This window comes from Gouania willdenowi, chromosome 6 (assembly GCF_900634775.1).
Source record: "Gouania willdenowi chromosome 6, fGouWil2.1, whole genome shotgun sequence".
In the NCBI taxonomy this organism is placed as follows: Eukaryota; Metazoa; Chordata; class Actinopteri; order Blenniiformes; family Gobiesocidae; genus Gouania; species Gouania willdenowi.
In genome coordinates this window covers 12,652,774-12,675,249 of record NC_041049.1, presented here as the reverse complement: position 1 = coordinate 12,675,249, position 22,476 = coordinate 12,652,774, and the positions used below count along the sequence as shown (strand labels likewise).

General features: G+C 37.3%; 1 protein-coding gene across 12 annotated transcripts in view; it reads left to right on the top strand.

Moving 5' to 3' along the window:
- The first annotated feature begins 359 nt into the window (after positions 1 to 359).
- LOC114465681 (tyrosine-protein phosphatase non-receptor type 12-like) overlaps positions 360 to 22,476 on the top strand; it is a 60,862-nt gene continuing 38,745 nt past the window's right edge. For 8 of the 12 annotated variants that reach the window (XR_003674330.1, XR_003674329.1, XR_003674331.1 and 5 more), the window contains exon 1: positions 361 to 963. Coding sequence is in view for 6 of the 12 variants with exons in the window: in XM_028450845.1 (XP_028306646.1) it covers positions 862 to 963 (102 nt within the window). In the remaining 6 variants the exon portion in view is untranslated. Of the gene's footprint in view, positions 964 to 22,476 lie in introns of all 12 variants that reach the window. The other 4 variants (XM_028450847.1, XM_028450848.1, XM_028450846.1 and 1 more) reach the window with 2 other exon arrangements.

The window sequence follows — 22,476 nt, the reverse complement described above, 5'->3', positions numbered from 1 at the left end:
AAACCCCTGGTTTAGACTGATATAATCAGTTTTTGGAAACAATATATTTGTGCAATTATTTTAAGAATATTGTGACAAACAAAGTAGATAACTCAAGAGAAAAATAAACGTTCCCAAAATGAATTAATTTGATTTCTGAGAAATAAAAAACAACGCAAAACTTAATCTTATTCAGTAGGTGAAAAAAAAAGTGCTGCATCGTAATTATGACGTCATACCGACAGACACAAGTTTAAGCCAATCGGTTGAAGATTACATTGACAAACATCTGTATTAGCAAATCACAATTGACATTGTACATTCCATTGTCCTATCAGAGACTCCGCTGACCTGGAAGAGGCGGGTTCATTTTACCTTGGCTTTGCCCAGTCCGGATGTTCCCCAGTAGCGAATAACCAGCAGTGTGTGAATGTGGCAACCGAGGCAGACAGGGAGGGGAGAGTGACTGACCAGCCCCCTGTTTTTGTCTTTTTTCTTTATTTTTCTTTCCCCATTCAGGCCAGCGTTCACACTTCAATATCACGGCACAGTTGTGGACTTATTTCTACGAGGAGGAAACCGGGGGCTGCCTCTCCGTGTCTACGGGACTAACGGCTGTGTTTGTGCGAAGAGTCCAGAAGAAGAAAGAAGAAGAAGGCAGGAACAACATGGGGCGATGACTGAAAAGGTGTTGTGCTCTGAAGCTACGATGACTCTCTGGAAGGACCCGTGAAGACTATTTATTTTTTATTTATTCCCCCCTAGTTTCCCCTGTGTCCTATTTTTTTTTATATAATATATATATTCTTAAACATTCCCCTGCCAGTTTGGGAGAATTTTGTAAAGGAAAAAAAGGGACACGGTACAAGTGGACAGGACACGATGGACCAAGCCGGCATCCTGAGAAAGTTTATCCAGGGGGTGAAGGCCATGAGCGAGGGGGACGAAGAGAGGGGAGAGGACAACTTCGGCAGCGACTTCATGGTGGGTGTAAAATGATCTAAACAGTCTGGTGTTATCTTATCTCCATCTCGCCCTCTACCCTGATAATCCCCGTCCTTTTTCCTCCATGTATGTCCCAGCCCTCCCTGCTGGTTCCCAGTAAAGCCCCTAGAGGTGAGGCCAGGGCGGCCACACTGCCTTCTTCCTCTCGTCTCCAGGCTTTATATGGCGGCCTAGCATTGTCTCCCAAACCACACAAACATCAGTCCACTTTGTACATTATAAAAAGAAAACATGGAATACAAACCAACAAAAAAAAAGGACACGTTTATCCTAATTTAGCAGCTGCTTTTGAGCAGCTTTAGTTTCAAACCAAATTAAAGTGCTTTGTGTTTTAAAAGATACAGTACAGCTATGTATCATCATCGTCTTCATCAGTGTTTCCCAAACTTTATTGCTCCATGTACCCCTTAACCCAGACATAGGCAACTGGTGGCCCGGGGGCCAGATGTGGTCCTCTGTCTAATTTTATGTGGCCCCCAAAGTAAACTTACAAATTGACACAAAACATAATACATTGCAAGAAAACACTAAAAGACACGAAAAACTACTGCAAAAATGAATAAAAACGACAACAGTAATACACAAAATTATGCCAAATAAGCACGAAACAAAGATACACAAAATGACTCGTAAAAATTGACAGAAAATGAAAATGCATGTACACAACAAGACAAGAAAAACACAAAAAATGACTCCACAAACCCACAGTACTAACAAACAAGCCAAACAATGACATAAAGTACTCCAAAAAACACAAAATGGCAACACAAATACACAATATGACTCCAAAAGACATATATTTTACAGGAAAAATACACAAAAGCAGTAAAGGACAATAGAAATACACAAAAAGCACACAATATTACTATTAAAAACTCTTTGTTGTCTCTGTTAATTCTCAGATTATCATTATTTTAAGGAAGTGTCTCCTAGTACGCAATACGTATCTATATACCGGCAGTCTGTCTGTACGAAAGATGACGTTGCCGGATCTTTTCTACATAAGCATAAATGTGCCTGTATTTTCGCCATGTCAGGATGTGCAAGTGGTCTAAGGCGCCTGACTCAAGGATTTTTTTCATCCGCTGCCGTGGGTTCGAATCACACTTTTAACATATATATTTTTTCATTTTAACATTTTTAACACGGCAAATTCCACCTTTAACAATACATATTTGAAAAAACAAACATTTTAGGGTATTTTCTGGGTTACGGTTAGACTTAAAATAAAAGGGTTAGCAGGGTAGCTAAAAAAATAAGTCTTGTGGTGCGCCTATCATGTGACCTAAACTGGCCAATGAGGGGCACTGCGTACGGATAGACTTCCGGTCTAGTGACACCTATTACTTACTGATAGCCACTGCCTTATTTTAAATGCTGACATGAATGTTGATAATGTGGTCGTTCTTTCGATCAAACAAACACATTTTTGTGACCCCCGCTGTGTGGAAGCTGCCCACCTCTGCGTTAGCCTTTATTTCATGTTGCAAGTAACCCTCAGCTCATGTTATTACATTATTTGTTTGTGGCATTAACCTTGAATTTAGGCCTTATTTATTCATTATTTCTGATGTTTTGCACATTTTAGAATTTGAACATCACTTTTTGGTGTATTTTAAAGAGTTGTGCCACATATTTCTATTGATGGATGAGAAAAAAGTCTGTGTGCATGTAAAAAATAAAATAAAAAAACAATCTATAATGTTAAAAAATAAACTGACAAATGTTTCTGTGTACCTCCTGGGAGGTGTTCAAGTACCCCAGTTTGGGAATCACTGATCTAGATCTAGTAAAGGGTCTAAAACGGGTCACCCACCTTTCTGAAACTGTGAGCTACTTCATAGGTACTGTATAGGGCTACCAGTGAGAAAAGCACTTCTTCTTAAATACCAAAATGTTCACGGTTTCACACTTTAATTAGAGGGTAAGATAATAAGGAAGGCTAGTAGTTACTTTAAAAAGTTAGGAAATGTTTAAGTTTCAACACGCAACACTTTATTTCTCCTAATTTATGCAATTGTTTCATTTTAATAGAAAATCATCATCTTGCTATTTTACTAGCTACTAACAAGCAACTTTTAACTAATCGTAAAATGTGTAACATTTGAAAAAATTTAACAATTATGTCATATTTTACTAAAATCAAAATCAGATAAAAAATGAAATGAAAATGTTCTTTGCGGTTTAAAAAAAAGCGTTTATTATATCATATTTATTATATACAGTATAACATACCACTACACATTGTCACAATGTTTCTGTAAAAATAAACATTTAAAGATGGTTAATTTGATAATAAAACGTTATGACGTGCAGCAGTGTTTAACTTTACTAAGTACTAACTACATCTGTCATATGTATATTTATCTTTGTGAGTTTGAATTCTGTAAAATAAATCACGTTTTAGATGGAGCTTGTTTGGGACTAGAGCTCCTGAGGGCACCTCACATGGTCTATGAGGGCTACCTGGGGCCCGCGGGCTCCGTGTTGGTAACCCCTGGTCTAAAATAGGCTTCACACCGAGCTGATCGGCTATATCGGATTGGCCGATATTTTGCATTTTATGCAATTGATGTGATCCGCTGTAATGTCTTAATTCGCCGATTCGATCAATGACGTCATTGTCGTGATGAAACTTTCTGTAGATGCTCCCACTGCATTGTTTTATCATCTAATTTACACCGAATAGTTGTTTGCTTTATGTGACACTGGTTTCATTTTAGTTACATTTGTGCACAAAGGTGAAAACCTGTGAGTGAACGGCAAAAGTGTCAATCGGTTGGAGCAAAGCGGCTGAGCGCCGAACTTCTTCCGTAGTCTACTGGCTCTGTAACCGGAGGCAGCGTCGGCTGTTAGTGTCTGTGTGTGTGTGTGTGTGTGTGTTTGTTTGTATGTGTGCACGCTTGTTTCGTTTATTCAGCCGAGCTTAGTGCGGAGCGATGCGCTTCTGTTACTTCCGCGTTCATACCAGAGACTTCTGTCCGTTTCAGGGTGGTTGTGTGTGCGTGCGTGTGCACCCCACCTCGAATGTGTACCTGTGAATACGGACTATAAGCAACAGCGGGTTTCGCCATGTTACAGTCAGGAAATATGTCTTTGCTCCTAATGCTAATGCTGATGGAGGCTTCACGTTTTTCCAGTGTGTCCCATCTTCAGACTCCAGGAGAGTCTAACTTCGCTCTGGGGTTTGAAGCTATCCTCAGCTTCAGGGTTACCTTCCTTGCTTCACAGCAGTCATTGACTATGACATGGGACTACTCTGGTTTAATTCAACAACAGCTGCACATTTATTTTGCCAATCACTCATAAACGGCATATAGCTTATAATCGATCTGCCCCGGTCTTAAACGCTCCCTCACTCTGCACGCTGGTTGAGCGTCTAGGGCGTTCATTCGCTATTAAAGGTCCACTCGCACACATACACTCTGACAACAAATGTTATGTTCAGGTCCTGTATGGAAATTCTTCAACTCTTCCACTCCCTCACAGTCACAAGACTGTGTTTAGGTCCTGAAACATGGTACCGTTTGATTTTCCGTGAATCTGTATCAGGTAGTACTAGAGGTATTCGGTCGGTACCTAAAAAAAAAAAACACATTAATTCATATGATCGGTGATCGGCCCAAAAATCTTGATTGTTTTAAACCTAAAATAATCTCCAACACTTCTGGCTTTTCCCTCTAACCCTGTACATATGCTACTATTTTACCAGAAGTATTGGGACAGCCCTGTGCATGCACATGAACTTTTGATTCATAAGGTTTTGACCAGTTAAAAGTGATTCACCCTTTGTATAAATGACTGCAAGTATTCTGTATTTTTAACCAGTCTTCAGGAATTGCATCTGTTAGTTCACATACTGGTCACAGAGGAGAAGGACAGGCTTGCATTGGGTTCTAATTTATACTAAAATTGATAGATTCTTGAACAGGACTAGGGGTGTGCATTGCCACGAATCTGACAATACGATACGATTCATGATTTGCATGTCAGGATACAATATATACAGATAGTCCGATGCTAAACAATACAATATTATGTTAAAAAAGCACGATTAAATCGATACGATTATCGCACTTTGAAATATCGCAATATATCGCCGAATTAATGACGTCTTACAACCCTTCTTGCAATTGGTTCTAATTCATAATAAATGCACTAGTCTACACTGTTACAACCATGAGTGCGCTGTCATTAATAAACAGATAGAGGCCATAACAGAACAGATTTCACAAAAGCGGGGGCATGAAATAATCCAAAATGGATTGGCCTGCTGAAGCATTTATTGTAGGGGTTTCATAGCTGCTGAGGAGGCTCTGAGTTAGTGAAGCACTGACAAAGAAAGGCCTTATCCACCACACCTTACTGTATACTTGGCACTGCTGTTTAACCTGCCTCGTAGCAAGGTCCAAACACTGAGGTGTTCATTGAGAGCTGTTGCATTTAATGCTTCACAGTGCACTGAGTGATGTAAGGCTTGGTTTTAGCGGTTGGTCTTAGAAAAGCTGCGCCACAAGCCCGACAAGGTGTGGTAATTTGTACTTTTTGAATCTGTTGAAAAAAGGCAGTAATTTCTGTGCAATGTGCACCTCGGCATGCACCAACTCCACGGCTCTGTGATTTCTACATAGTTTAGTTTATCACTTTATTGGTAAATTCAATTTTTCTCCAATCAGAGAATCAGAATTCCTTCAATAATCAGAGAGGAAAATTACCGGTACTTCGTTACGGTGACTCCAAGTAACAAATTTTAGGAAATGTGAAAAGAAACACTAACAAAAAGATGGATATGTGATAAAAAAAAAAAAAAAAAAGTTTACCTAGAGACTAAAGACAATGATCATAATATCATAAGCAATTCTCTTTTGAAAGCTTTTGTGAGTCACGGTACAAGAAAATGTAATATATAAAAAAAATAAAAAGTCTTGCAGCACATCTTCAAACAATAAACCCCGCAGGGCAGCTTTATTTTGCTACTTTCCACAACCTGATGACATTGAGGAGTATTTATTAATTTTTCACATGTTAGTTTAAGGCTGTAATAATATTCTACAGGAAAACATAACACATCTTTAAACCAGCTGATATATAAAAAGCTTTACAAAGCACACCCAGTGTGCCATGGAGCCTCTGTTGAAATTCACTGCTTTATATTATAATTAATATAAAAATCTAGTTGAAAGCAATCGTCTTGCTAGGATCCACTAATGATACAAATGTCCCACCCTTTCCCAAGCTTGATTTTTTTGTGTCTTTCCTTTTTTTTGTCCAAAAAAAGTTCTCTATAGCACATTATGTTTACCTTCTGTTGACCGCTGCCTGCAGTCATATATTTCCCTCCACTACAGCTCCTAAAGTTATTGTGTGGCAACAGTGTGGTTGAAATAAGGCCTGTCCTTACTGTGTGAAATGAGGAATAGCACTGCTGTGATAACATTTGTTAATTGAGGAGGGGATTTCAGTTCTGGTATTAGTTCTGGACTACATTGCATTGATTTGGTAAAGTTGTATATGATTAAACTGCGCTGGAAGGGGAAGTATCTTGATTTGTTTCAGTTTTTTTAATATTTCCTTGTGTTTGTTTAGCAGCCACTCAGTCAGAAGTCACAATGCTTCACTTTTTCTCTTTTTGTCCGAAGTTGCAAACAAACGTGCACACTCGCACCTCACTTCCCTAGTCCTCACAAGCTGCTTGCTGGAGCTTGCAACATTCTTTCCAGGCACATTTCATAACGTTTTGTCCTGACTTAACAAGTGGAACTTAGCAAAGACTTTTAGTCACAGTTTTAGTCAATGCAACAACGTAAGATATGCTTGTGTTTTGTAACAAAATGCTGAAGCTTGTGTTTAAGTTTACTGTGTGTGTGTGTGTGTGTGTGTGTGTGTGTGTGTGTGTGTGTGTGTGTGTGTGTGTGTGTGTGTGTGTGTGTGTGTGTGTGTGTGTGTGTGTGTGTGTGTGTGTGTGTGTGTGTGTGTGTGTGTGTGTGTGTGTGTGTGTGTGTTTGTGTGTGTGTGTGTGGTGAGGAGGAGATGTTGCGCCAGGGGCATTGCACAGTGTAAATCAAGGAAGTGGTTTATAGACGGGAGGAGAGTAGCAGGAACTCTCCTGCTGTGGGCATATTTAGTTTATTTACTTGCTATTTATTTGCTCCATAGTACACATTGCAGTTAAAACTTGTCTGAAACTTTTTTTTAACATCCTTTTATCACAATAATGGATAATGTGTTTTTATAAGACTTGGTACATTCTTTCAGGCTGTTAAAAATAGTAGTTTTTATTGAGAACTGGTTACTAGGGGTGTGCATTGCCATGAATTCGACGATACGATTTGATTTACGATTTGCATGTCACGATATGATATATCCTGATGCTAAACAATTCGATAAACATCACGATATATTGTGGAGTACAAATTTCACCTTTACAAGTACAAAATGGTATGAAACACAATTTATTTCATTTTTTAAACTTGCGAGAACAAGTAAATGTAACTTTTCAAGTATCAATATCAAAAGCGAGTGGTATGTTTATCAACCTGTCAAATTATTATTATTTTTCAAAAAAAGTTTAACCTTTGCTTCTACAACCGATTCTGAGTCTGTTAGGTTCTTAAATACTTTTATAAGAGTAACCATACGATAAAAGTAACATGCATCTTTAAAAGTGCCAAGTATGTTTTATCAATTTCCGAGCTAAAATGCATTGAGGAGTGAGGTAGTTTAACAAGGTCTTATGTGGTTCGCTGGTACCTAGTGACTGAGTGTTTACGTGCTATGCACATTTTAACGCAATTAAATGGGTTTTTGTAAAAAAAAAAAAAAAAAAAAAAAACTATGATTAAAAAAATTATTTTGGACATTTTTTGTCACAATATATCGCCAAATAAAATAGATTTTTTTTTTTCGTCTTACACATACTGGTTACTGGTAACTGCATCTGCATTCAAATCTGGAACAATGACGGGTTTAGCTGATGGTGTATTTGTTGAATTGGTGATCATTTTACCTGGTAACATATCACCGCAGAAGCCTTTGCAATTGTTTGTGTGAGATGTGAGGTTTGGCAGTAATTAAAGATTTCACAAATAATGTTTTGGGACCATATCACTAATTTTTATGGTATTTTTCCTGTTAAATGGGTGGCTGAGGTTCTAGCATTGTGGCTAATGTTGCTCGTGTGACATAGCCATGTGTGATTTTATTGTAACCATCCTGATTCTGTAAATCATCTGAAGCATATAAGATGTAAAATTGTAGTAGTTGACGCTACATGTATGGTGCAATTTAGGAAGTTTAGTAGCCAGTAAAGTCATCTAAATAGGGAAAAATGATGAAACCGAAAACTTTAACGTGGTATGGAAACCGGTAAACCCTGAAACTAAATTTGGGAAATTTTGAAACAGAAAATCGAAAGTCCTGGCCCTGCTGGTTCCTTTTACGACGGTTTCCTCGACATTGCGCAACAAGTAATTTTCACACTCTTTGGGGCTCTGGTGCATTTCTTTAAACAGCAACTTCAATGGCAACCACCTTAAATTAACCTAATGTTCTGAACATTTTAGTGCCTGAAGCATTATTTTGTGCCAGTGCTAACCTTTGAGTTGTGTGAACAAGACTGTTTACAGATTAGAAAACTTATCCTGATTGAGTGCATGTGGGTGAAATTTAGCCACTATGATAGGAGGTGCTGTAAACGGCTGTATAATATCAGGCTTTATGCAAGATTTCTAGTTGGTGAACTGAAGTAGTCAACACCACCAGCACATGGGGTGTGCTCATCTACACAGTGAGTCACCACAGCTCCCTGACATGACACCCACTTTAATTGCCTATTGTTGCTTATATATAGAATGTGATTGCAGGCCATGCTGAGGGCAAAGAGTCCAATTATACTCTTTTCTTTACTGTTTTTCTAAGCAGGATGTGACATTATTAGAGGACAAATGCATAAAGATGCTAAAGCAAACTCAAGTAGCTGTTTTTCCATTACAGGTTATCACCAAATAAAAGCATATTTATATAATAAAAGTATATTTGCGCTTTGAATGTGTTTCTACTGACAGTTGTTTTGGGCAGGAGCCTCGTAACTCCTGTGAAATCTCATTCTGAGACAAAACCTCCCTATAATACTCAGAATATCTTTATCGTTTAATGTCTAATATAGTAATATGGCAGTAATAATTTTTAAGTGTAATGCTAAGAAATGTTTCGGTCTCTTCTGACTCCACGTACCGCAACATTTTTTTCATGAAAGAAGTGGTCATATGACCAGGTACGTGTAATTGCGGAAAAAAATGTTTCCATCGCGCTTCTGCGATACATTTCAATATCGAAACATCTGAAACACCTCCTCATGAAAGCGCAAAAACTTTAGTGATATTTGAGTGTTGTTTTTTTTAATTCGGGTGTTCCCATTACCAGTTTTTCCTGCGCTATTTAGATTTTGCACATTTCCAAGGGTAATGAAAATGTTGTTAGTGACTTTAATTCCTCTCTAAAGCAGAATAAAAGTTTATTAGGTGGCTGATTTATTCCGTTTTTAATTCCGAATTAGATAATTCCTTCTTGAAACACTTAACTTGATTAAAGCCGCTTTAAGTTAATTCGGATTGTTTTGTGCTTGCGCGACTTGCGGCGATGACGTGCTGGTGACAACATAATCCAAGATGGCGGTGGCCCGGACTCCAGCTTAGACTATTTATTAAGAGCCTTAAAAGACATGGATATAATGAAAAGAGTGGAAGGATGGAAATTAACACGGACTTATTAAACACACACGAACCTTGGTAAACACGGTAAATGGAACAGGCTTCACCAGACGGCTGACACTAGGACCCGGAGGCGGAGTAAATGCGTCCCCGTACTGCATTCACAGGCTGTAATATCATCAAGTTTATAATTTTACCAGTTGTTAGAGCTACTATCTTTACCAGGGAGCAACTATTTATTCCTGGTGACTGTTTTCCAGAGGTTTACTGGGCTTTTTACCGGTCATTAGTTCCTATCTCTCTGCCGCTCCGCGGTCCAAACTGAAACTGTATTCTTGTCCAGCTGCTGCTTCAAAACTACAAACAAAATAAAGGTGAAAACAGTTCTCATGTGTGGTGTTCTGTTACAGCCGACAATAAAAGGTTTGTTGTGTGTTTCCTGATAGACGTGATGTCATGTTCTCCCCCTGTTCAATCAGAGCCTTCCCAGACCTAAAGCAGAATTAACTAAAGCCGAATCAACCAGTTTTTCATGTAAACATCATTCGGGAATTACCATTTCCATGTAAACACGAAGCAGAACACTTTAATTCCGAATGATTTAATTTGGAATAAATAATTCAAAATTAAAAAACATGTAACCGTGGCCATTGTCAGTACTTCATCCACTACATTCTTTTCAATTGGTGTATGGCAGATGTTGTCTTAAACTTGTGATGGATGGCAACACATGATAGTCACTTCAGACAAAGTGTTTCAGTTTAGTTCTAGGCTTCAGCCGTCCTCATCATGTGGTCGCTAGATCCCAAAATACAAACTCAAAACGCAACTGTGAACGGCTGGAGCCTGAAGTTCCTCTTGTGACGCAGGTTCTGTAAAATGGGTCCATCTGTGCCGCTGTGAACGTCACATAACCAAACAATAGCCATCTATTTTGTTTTCAAGGGTAGTGATCAACTGGCCCCGTCAACCCACGGCTTTCCAAAGCAGCTGTTAGTGCTCTTACGTAATCAGGGTAGAAGTGTTTTTGATTACAAATGGCCACTTATAGAGACAACAATGCATGGAAGAGAAAAGACAAAAATCTTTGGTAAAATTAAAAGATAACTGATCTGATCGAATGCAACCTAACTGAGTATGTAGAGTAGATGCATGGAAAGAGAAAACCATGCTCAGGAAAATATAAACTATTTGGTTATTTTGGTTAAAAAAAAAAAAAAAAAAAGTCAAAATAAATGCTTGTTAAAGGTTTCCAGTGATATGTTTTTTTATTTTATTTCAGCAGTATACAAAACATGTTGATAGTGCTGCAACATCTGCTGTTCTGTCCACAGTGTGCCCCGCCCTGTGCTCAGTGTGAGTGGGTAGAGGCAACAGCACACACACACCACAATGTACAGGATCAAGTTGGTTCAGAAAACGAGTTAATGATCGTTTTTCTTAAGAATGAATCAGTGTGTTTCAATGATTAATTAATTAATTAATCTGAACTAAGGTTTTCCTCTCAAACTGCTCTAAATTAGGGGTACGATACAATACCAATATTGCACCCTTGATTGTTGACCGATATGTATTCAATGTGATATCAGCGCAGATCCTACTTATTTTTACTTATTCTGTTGAATGGATGGTCATAAAAGATTTGAACAAGTAATATTTAGTCAAGCACAGAACAATATTCAACAACAGCATGTATGAGGAAAACTGACCCGCCTTAAACCTTGAATATTAGAATATTCCACACTTAAATTAAAACAAATTAAAAGACCCAGTAAATTAAGATAAATAAGTCAAACTAAAAAAATGCATCGGAGTGCGTGTATCAATGATTTTAGATAAAAGGTGATATAATTTCATGCTTTTTTTTTTTTTTCAGTTTTTTTTTGCCGATATCGGATCAATATCAATATTGGATTGGGACACTCTTACTTTAAATCCATTTATCCAGTGTTATACAGAAACACAAAAGGGTTTGGGATGTTTCGCAAGCATAATTTGGACTGCTAGAATCAGCAATTGAACCTATACTTCTACTATTTTACCACTTTTGACCTTTTTTTTGCTTTTGAAATAAATAAGGATAACAAAAGGCTAGTTTTAGACGCTCATGAATATATTAATACTCAACTGTCTTACTTGAAGGAGCACTACTCAGTACTTTGTCAGCTTGGTGACTCAGGATGGATTCACCATGCTGCTGTTATCAAACCACAGCCTGGCCTTCTTAATTACATGGCCGATCTTAACACTACAATGTGATCAAATTCTGCAAAGCGTTCCTGGATTCCTGAACCAGCTTTGTTTTAGAGTCACTTCTCCAGTCTGTATGTGTCAAGCCCTGTGGACAGAAAAATGACCTTCATTTTTTAAATTCATTTTCTTTTTCTTGTTTGGAAAGTCATCAATGATGAGCTTTTACACACTTTGTCATCATGCTGGCAGTCATTACTCGGACATTGAGGACATGTACAAGAGCAGGGATTCTCAACTGGTGGGTTGGGACCCAAAAGTGGGTCGCGGACCTGTACTGCGTGGGTCGCAGACAGCTGGTCAAAAATAAATAAATACTTAATGTCTCTCATGTTGGGTTGGACTTGTCTTTTATTTTGAAAGAAACTTGTCTTTTGACAGGCCTGTTGTGAAATGCTTGTTGCACAGGCAAATATAAATATTTATGTTTTTTTAAAAAAAAGATTATATGGATTAATAAGATTAAATTTGGTAGGTTGAATTCTTAAAAAAGAAAAAAAAAGTGGGTCACGATTTAATGACCGTGGCAAAATTGGGTCGCAAGGTGAGACCAGTTGAGAACCACTGTACTAGAGTAAGGGAGGTTATCTGAGTATAGAGTTTGGCTGAAGGCCAACCTGACTTTGCACACGACTGTTAATAGACATAAAGGCTTCTGGGATGGAACTTGTGACTGCTCTGCTATGAGAAACATGTTTATTAAGCACAGGCGCAGCATATCTGGTGGCTGTAACATTCAAAAAGCTTCACACTGGACATCCAGATGACCTATTCTAATGTGGATAATAAATGCTTCTAATTGTTAAAGATAGTGACAATGCATTAAAATGCCAGGATGTCGACAGTAGTACAATTCTACTAATCTAAAACAGCTGTTTATTTATCAATAAATAAAAGGCTACAAAAAATAAAAGGAAACTCCGTGAAAGCCTTTTAGCACAATATCGGCATGGTAACAACTAGGGCTGGGCGGTACACCGGTTCATACCAAATACCGGTATATATTTTCGTAATGATAGGAATTTATTATATACCGCCGTGCCGGTGTATTTGATTACACAACAATCAGAACGCAATGCTGCGCCGCGTTTCAGTCAGGACCCTTTTCATGGTTGCACTTCTAAATAAGAATGTAAACAGTAGCGCTCTGATGTTAGTTACGGTGTAAATGGTTAAGAAATGCATGTGCCTGCATGCGCATGCCTCTGTTACAGGAATACAACACTCATGGACATAGATATTATATACGTATATAGTGTCTATGCTCACAGGCGCACGGTTAGCTTAGCATGTTGGCAGTAATACACAAAAAAGAGAGCAAAGGATTGCAATTTGCAATTCCTGTAATGCGGAAATAAGTCCTGGTGGAGCTGCAAACAAAACGCTACTTAATTTACCATAAGAAACCACCACACCACTGGGTATGCAGCATTTGAAGCTAGAAATCAAGCTAATGCTAAAGCTAAGCTAGCGGGGCAAAGAGCCAGTGGGTCTTACATGTGTGGATGTCTTAATAACAGACAGAGTCGGGCTGTGTCTTGTTGTAGCTTGTATTATTACTAGTGTGGAATTATTCTACAATATTCACTCATCATGACAGTAAAATAGACCATCCTAAGTCAATCTACAGCAGTAATTCCTCTCTCAACCAGTCGAAAATGCTGTGAACACCTTAATATGCATGAAAAAAATACAGTAATATACATTTTTGGTCATACCGCCCAGCCCTAGTAACAACTGTAGAAAAAATACACATATTGTTGAAGTGATGCAATCAACACACTAGCTGTAGATGTGCTGCTGTTTGAAGGCCACTGCCCCAAAGAAACACAAAGCACATTTTTTTGGGTCAGAATTGTTCTACTTTGTTTGAAACTTCACATAGGACTATTTGTTTCCTACCTTTATCTATTTGATAATCAGGTTGTAAAAGCTTACAGATGATGAACCCGATACATACAAAGTCACGACTTGGGTATTGTCTTCCTTGCCCACTTAACAACTAGTTACATAATAACTGAGCACGGTGCCGGCCTTACATTTAATGGAGCTGGTTATCTGGTGCCCCTTTTCTTTTAAAACATGTGTTCCTTGCTTTACATTATTACCAGCATACATAGAAGATCTAGAGCTTGTTTTAGTGTACAGTAGTTATACATAGGAAAAGAGTCACCCCTCTTGATGAAGAATATGTTGCAGATAAGAGCATAAGCATGTCATGAATACTATGACGTGTCCCTGCTGTGTTACCGATGCCGTTATGGTGCAGTGGCCAGGCCCAGGAAATTTGGATGGGACCTTAACCGGAGGTATAAGAAGCTGAAATTGGAATGATTTTGACCATGAGGATGTCTCGTTTCTGAAAAATTATGTTGTAGTACAACATGTCAAATTAACCCCTTGTTTGCCAAAAACCACAAAAAATGCAATTTCCAGTTTTTCTTCACTCTATCCACTCAGACGATACAAGTGACACCCATTAAGCCAAATTATACCATTGTTTGGCTCACTCATTGAGAAAATTATCCTAAATTCTGAAAACTTCTCTTAAATTTTCAATATTTTGGGTATATTCTGTCATAATTTCTTCCAAAGTACTTAGAATACCTTGATTTGTATCACGGAAGGTCTCTTACGTCAAATGAAATTTGGGGCGATACCGGGGTTTAAAAAAAAGGGCTTTTTACCCTTCTGCAAATAAAGAGTTAATTTGACAAGTTGTGCATATATGTGGCACCTACATCAGCACTTTTTAATCTATCCACTCAGACGATTAGAATGACACCTATTAAACCAAATTATGCCATTGTGTGGCTCACCAGATGAGAAACATATCTCATGTTTCTGTAAAATCTGCTAAAACTTTCCATTATTTTGGGTATTTTTTGGTCGGAAAGTGTGCCAAAGTTCTTCAAATACCTTGATTTTTATATCACTGAAGGTCTCATGTCAAATAATTCCATATTATGAAGTTTGGTTAGAATTTTGGGTTGCATATTTCAAGAAATGAAAGAAAAACTCGAAATTGCATTTTTTAAATGTATTTATTTTATTATTTTGCAGTTTTTGGCAAACAAGGGGTTAATGTGATATGTTGTACACAGAAGCTGCAACTCAAACACCATTTTTCAGAAACTAGACATCCTCACGATCAAAATGATACTAATTTCCACTTGTTATACCTCCATTTGGGGTGTCTTAGCCTCGTCCACTTCACTATTAGTTCTTATTGGTTGGAAGTCCAGTCTCTAGCCTGGCTTAAATAAAACACTTTACAAACCCTTTACAGGTTTTGCTCTGGATGAATAAAACATTTGGAGTTGAGGAAAAACAACCAAACTCGGTGACTACACAATACAGTTATTCTGAGTTAAAAAGAGTGAAACTTGTTTTTTAAGCCCTTTTGTGTGGATTTTACTATATTTAAACAGCTGCCCATAAGTAGCAGTGAGCACGTATCCCAGCTTTATTTTGATGATGACAAAACATTAGGCCTACATCAATGTTCACGAGCAGACTGAGATTTCTGTCTCAGACTCATCTGTTGGCAATACTGAGAAAGAGGTGCTCGAGGGACCAGAACCGTCAATTCTATAAATTTATGGATACAATAAGCTCACAATATGGGGTTGTGCAGCGTGTTTATAGCTTTGTTTCTATCCTTTTTTGTGGAGTGTGAATGTAGGAGAACGTTGTAATGGCTGATTGGTGATCCCACGAGTAGCTGGTAAAATCTACTTTGACGGTCATCTTTTCCTCCATTCCCTCCCACCAAATAAAAAATGTAGCAGCTTGTTAAGTGTTTCGGTGCTTTTATTAGCTTGTTGTTTGTGTGCATAAGCGCATGGGGGGTTCACTGCGGGGAATAGCTGCTGTTTATTTATGTTGTTTGGCAACCTCTGTTAGTTTGCCATGTTACTACAACATGACTTCCCAATTTCTGCTGGTGTCACATTAGTCCTCTGTTCTCGCCCACTCCTTCCTCCAGTTTAACTCACAACGCTGATACGTTCCTTCCCCTACCATGCAAGTTTCTCAGAAGAGACTATACAATATTTCCGCTCTCAGCGTGGTTTGTGAGTGTACAAAAAATAAACAAAAATGACTCTTAAAAACACAATATGATGGCAAAAATGTACAAAAATAACAGAATTTAATAGGCAATGTGAACAAAAATACACAAAACGACTGCAAAATGCAAAGCAAGCAAAATATAAACAATGATTCCAAAACTACACAAAATGATAAACTATGCAAAATGATAGAAAACTATGCAAAATGATAGAAAACTATACACAGTAATAGAAAACTATGCACACTTATAGAAAAGTATACAAACTAATAGAAAACTACACAAAATGATAGAAAACTATACACACTTATAGAAAAGTATACACACTAATAGAAAAGTATACACACTAATAGAAAAGTATACACACTAATAGAAAACTATACACACGAATAGAAAACTATACACACTAATAGAAAACTATACACACTAATAGAAAACTATACACACTAATAGAAAACTATACACACTAATAGAAAACTATACACACTAATAGAAAAGTATACAAACTAATAGAAAACTACACAAAATGATAGAAAACTATACACACTTATTGAAAAGTATACACACTAATAGAAAAGTATACACACTAATAGAAAAGTATACACACATAGAAAAGTATACACACTAATAGAAAAGTATACACACATAGAAAAGTATACACACTAATAGAAAAGTATACTCACTAATAGAAAACTACACAAAATGACAACAAAAAATATACAAAAATGACTAAAAACACAGCATGATGACAAAAATGACAGAATATTATAGGCAATGTTAACAAAAATACATAAAACGACTCCAAAGCAAACAAAATATAAACAGTAACTTCCAAAACTACACAAAATGATAGAAAACTATACAAAATGACAACAAAAAATACACCATGACTCTAAAAAATCAGTATGACAGGAAAAATGTTGAAAAATACTCACAAAACACAGAAGATGACTACAAAAATACATAAAGTGACAGAATAATATAGACGACGTCAACAAAAATACACAAAACGACAACAAAAACACACCAAATGTAAATGCTGACATGGATGTTGAGAATTTGGCCCTCAGTTTAGATACAATCACATTTTTGTGGCCCCAACAGTAATATAAATAGCCCATCACTGCTATAGATGATCTGCTAAACATAGATCAAATTAATCAGGATTAGGAGCTGACGCGGTTAAATCAAACGGTAATGCCCACTGTGTGCAATACATGATTTATCTGTAAAAAACATTACCACATGGTAGGCTTATAGAACATATCATCAACTTGCTTTCACTTGCAAACAAGCACAAGAAAATAGTAAGAATGAAATCTGAATCCATGTTGTCCTCACATTGACTGGCTGAACGAAGAAATTCAACATCTGAAGCTCAAAGTGATTATTGCATGCAGACAAACACTAAAGTGCACAATGAGCCCTTGTCCCAGATGATTGGGATTATGTGAGGTCTGTCCACATCTGCTTCCTGCTGTAGGCCCTTGTCCACAGCACATCTGGGCTTGTGTGCTTTAGTAGTAAATCATAACTTTCCAGCTGACAACATCCATGTATTTATGGAAACAGTTTAACAGCTTCCTCATCTTTCTGACCCAATAAAATCCAATAAATACGGCTGAAGGCAAGCTTGACATTTTGTTGATATTTTGCTCTTCCCAGGACAGATTGCATCCAATTAGCTGCAGAATAACTTCATTAATTATCCAGGATTGTTGTTTTATTTGTTTTGTTATTTATGGACCAATTTTTTTTTTGCAGATTTTGAGAGTTGTTGCCATCAAATCATTAATTTGCACAATTCTTTCTTTTCTTTTTTTCTTTTTTTTTAAAAAAGAAAGACCATTGTGATGAGTAATTTTCCACCTTTCCCAGTTTGAGTTTACCTTCCTCTACTTCTGTTTCTCACTCAGTCTTTCCTTTCTTGCTTCCTCTTTTCAGAATCAGAATCAACTTTATTGACCAAGAATGTATGTTATACACACAAGGAATTTGACTTGGTGAACTGTGCTCTCTTTAATAGTGTAAACATTAGATAATAACAATCAACTAGAAAAAATAATAATAAATATAAACAGTAGTTAGACTAGAATGTGCAAAACTAAATCAAATAACAAGATAATAATAATAATAAAAATAATAATAAAATATAATAATAAGATGATAGTGCAGTAGTGCATTGATGAGTAGTGCAGGAGAACATTTAAATTAAATAGTATGTACATGAACATTCTCAGTGACAGATTGATCCAGGGTTGTTATGTTTAGTTCCAGGGTTATTTCACAGAACCAGGTCTGACACTCTTTGACTGTTTAGTGTTGATCAGAGTGACAGCCTGGGGGAAGAAACTGTTTTTATGGCGGGTTGTTTTGGCGTACAGTGATCTGTAGTGTCTGCCGGAGGGGAGGAGTTTAAACAGATTGTGTGCAGAGTGTGAGGGGTCTGCAGTGATGCTACCTGCCCGTTTCCTGACCCTGGACAGGTATAAGTCTTGTCTTCTTGTTGTGGATTTACAAGCTGTATGATGTACTCCTGAAGAAAAAAAAAAAACATTACAAGTAGTGAATTTAGCCTTTATTGTGAGTGTGGGTGATCATCATGGATGTGTAGAATTTTTGGTTTCAAAGGAGGTTGGACTGATGGTGGTTCTCAGCAGTGAGAGTATTATCTGCTTTGAAGTTTGAAATGTGTTGTTTTATTTTTATTTTATTCATTTATTTTGTAATTTTGTGAATCTGGTGAACAATAAATGTCATGTACAAATATTATTCTTTCCACAATGTTGTCATATCCTGCCATATTAACAGTACATCCACAAATGTCATTCTTTTAACTACATATAATGCATTTACAGAGTAAAATATTACAATTACTAATGGTAAAATTCATATTGTGCTTGCGCCAGTGAATGGCAGACTCATTCATCCGGATGTGTTGCCCTGGTCATGCTTTAGGTGTTCCACTGACCCATATTAGCAAATAGCCATTAAAGACAAACGGCTATGCAATGCTGGTGTGTGCATGTTTGCATGAGTGTACACAGCTTGGTACCTGATGTTGGATATTAATGATCTTCGTCATCTCTGGCTAATGGGAAGGTTTAATGCTGATGAAACAGGCCATTTATGGGGGTTATTTAAGATCTCAATACTTGATCTGAACAGGTAAAGATGTTCTCTCTTCAAAGGCATCTTTTTGCAGCTAAACTTATGTGAGAGATGTTTAAAGATAATTGGCAAGTATGCAGTCCTTTGTCCCAGTCCCTTTTTAGTGTTGTAATTTATAAGCACATTATAGACAAACGAGAGCACTCGGAGAACACAAACCTCTGCCAAACTCCTCTTTGCCAGATATTGGCAATTATTTGGATCAGTGATCCTGATCATGGTACAATCATCATTCACACTTTAAACACTTGGAAAATGTTCTATCCCCATTAATATTGATACAGTAGGTACAGATATAAGGGAAGCTTCATTTTTTGGAAAGAACAAGAACGAAACATGCATAGTTTTTGGAAAAGATTGCACTTCTTATTGTGTTTGACGACATATGCAGACATGGAAAAAATAAATCACCATTATGTTAAATTGGTCCAATAAATATTTATAAAAAAATTAAATTGAAAATATATGAACTGTCCTGTTTTTTTGTTTTTTTTTTTTTTTTACCTTGTATCTCTACCATGTATTTTCTTGTTTACCTGACAAGGGACTGCAGATGTAAATTAGCTATTTGCTAACTCTGGTGCAGTTGACAATTGCACAATGTCCCTGTTAAAAAACAAATAAATGGAAATGAAATAAAGCATTTTGAATAAAGCAAAAATCTGCCCAGGTGTCTCAGCAAAAAAAATAAATACCAAATTTTTTTTCAAGAAATCGTATTTTATTTTTTCATTGTGAAGAGTTTGGTGAATGCACTGATGAAGCTTCAGTACCTCTAATAAGGTTAATAACCACTGTTTTAAAGATGAATTCAGAATCAGATGTTATTATAAAGTATATTTTAGAAAACCAACAAACACCCTCTGTGATCAAGAAAAAATAGAGCTAACTGGAACCAGATTAAAAAATTATCACCTTTTGAACAAATGGTATATGGTGTGGGTTCCTACAGTGAGTCTGTGTTGTTGGCATGTGGAGTATCTATGGAGAGGCTCCTGGTCAGCAGCTGGTCTGTCTGAGGTCATGTTGGGGAACCCAGAAGCTGCGACTCACTGAGCCTTTCTCTGTGGGAGTGCATCTGTATGCTTGCACTGCCATGGATGGATTTTTCTGAGAGCAGCAGAAGGGCTGACCTATTTAGCTTCTGTGTGCGTGCGTGCGTGTGTGTGTGTGTTTAGGCCTACATGGAAGGTGACCATCAGCTGGTGGTGAAACACTCCACATCCCCAGTTTGTGGCCACACACACACACTTAAAAACCTTTTTTCCTTCTGCCAAGAAAGAGAATGAGTGTGTTTGTGTGGATTGGTGCGTGCAGGCGTTTGTGTGCATTATTCATTGCGCCAAAGAAGTATAGGGATGTAGACCTATTCAGCCAGGAGACAAAAAGTAGGTTAGACTCCCAACAACTACTTCAGGCTCTTCTGTCTGTGTGTGAACCTTTTCTTCTTCACCATCGTCTTTTCTTCCTCTCTTACCAATCCCCCCTCCTCTCTTTGCCCAGTAACTGGCCTGGTATCCACCAGTCCTTTTAGGCCAAGTTAAGTCATTGTGAAGAAATGTCTGCCAGCGCACATGACTCAGTCGTGCCCTGAAGGGTGTCGACACTGGGCTTTTTGGGGGGACCGCCCTGTGTGTAATCTGAGCATTCACAGGAAGCTGGTGAGCTCAGTAATGCCTTCCTCCACTGATAGGAAGCAGGATGTAATACGGACGGGCGGAAAAGGAGCCGCGTAGCAGCAAACTGCTAAAGACAGTCGAGACACGCATGTATCATGAACTTATCAGACTGTCTGAGCAAAAGCAGTCCATCAAATCTTTACTTTAGTTCTATTTTATAGTTTATTTCTCACTGTGACATGTTTATGACCAACTTTATTTTTTTTAAAGTGTGAATTAATCACCACTGCCTTTTGTTATGTCTGTAATATTGTGTACTGTGTGTATTTAATGTACTTTATAGTAAAGGTTGCTCACAAATGGCTTGTTTCTTTGTTTTAAGCAAGTTCTGGATACTATTTATAATTGATAGTCACAAATAGGGGAGTGCATTGCCTCGTATTTAACGATTCACGATTTGCATGTCACGATACTATATATCTCGATACAAAACAGTCCGATATACATTGCGATATATTGCAAAATCAATGATTACAAATTTCACCTTTGCAAGTACAAAATGTACAATACAACATTTTTTTTTAACTTGCAAGAACAAGTAAATGGTAACTAACTGTAATTCAAGAACCAATATTAAAACAAGTGGTATGTTTATCAAACTGTCAAATTACATTTTTCAAAAAAATTTAGGTTTTGCTTCTACAACATATTCTGATTCTGTTAAGTTCTTAAATTCTTTTTTTTTTTTTTTTTTAAAAAGTACGTAACTACTAACTAGCTAAAATGCATTGAGGGTAATTTAACAAGTTCTGATGTGTTTCACTGACACTTAGTGACCGGGCATTTCTGTGCTATGCATATGTTAGCACAATTAAATGTTTTTTTTCGTTAACACGATTTAAAAAAAAAATGATTTTGACATTTTTTGGATCGATTTGATACCATAATTGCAATATCGGCGAAACAATTTTTTCTTACACCCTTAGTCACAATGCAAGTCATACAACAGAAAATAGGCATGTATTGACGACAAATCCAGACCTTTCTCTTCTTCTTTGTCTCTCTCTCCTCCTCTTATGTGATCATTTCGATGCTAGAGACTGATGCCGTCCTTGAATTTCAGCCTTATTGCAGAAACTAGCAGTGATCTGGTTTAAATTGTTAGCTGTGTATGGAAAAATAAACTAACCTAAATTCATCAGCCACTGCACTAAATTCTTTCTTAGTATTATGAAAAAAAATCACTTTATTATGGTTTTGCTACAGTGATAAACACTGAAGAAGTCCCAAAGCGCTTTACATATCATCTCATTCACCTATTCACACTCACATTCACACACCAATAGCACAGATCTGCCATGCAAGGCGCTAGTCAACCACTGGGAGCAACTTCGGGTTCAGTGTCTTGCCTAAGGACACTTTGACACTTGGAATGGTATAGACTGGGATTGAAACCCCAACCTCTCGATCAGAAGACGACCTCCTCTACCACCTGAGCCATATACATAAAGATACATACAATATAGATAATCCGAAGCACAGTGTGATTGCTCACAATCTGTTCCATTTTTAGTAGTAGTTGTCATAGACAGTTTTTAAAATGTTCCGTAAATAGTAGATGCAAGACTCGCGGTAACTGCATTGAATGTAACAGTTTCATGTCTTATCTGCG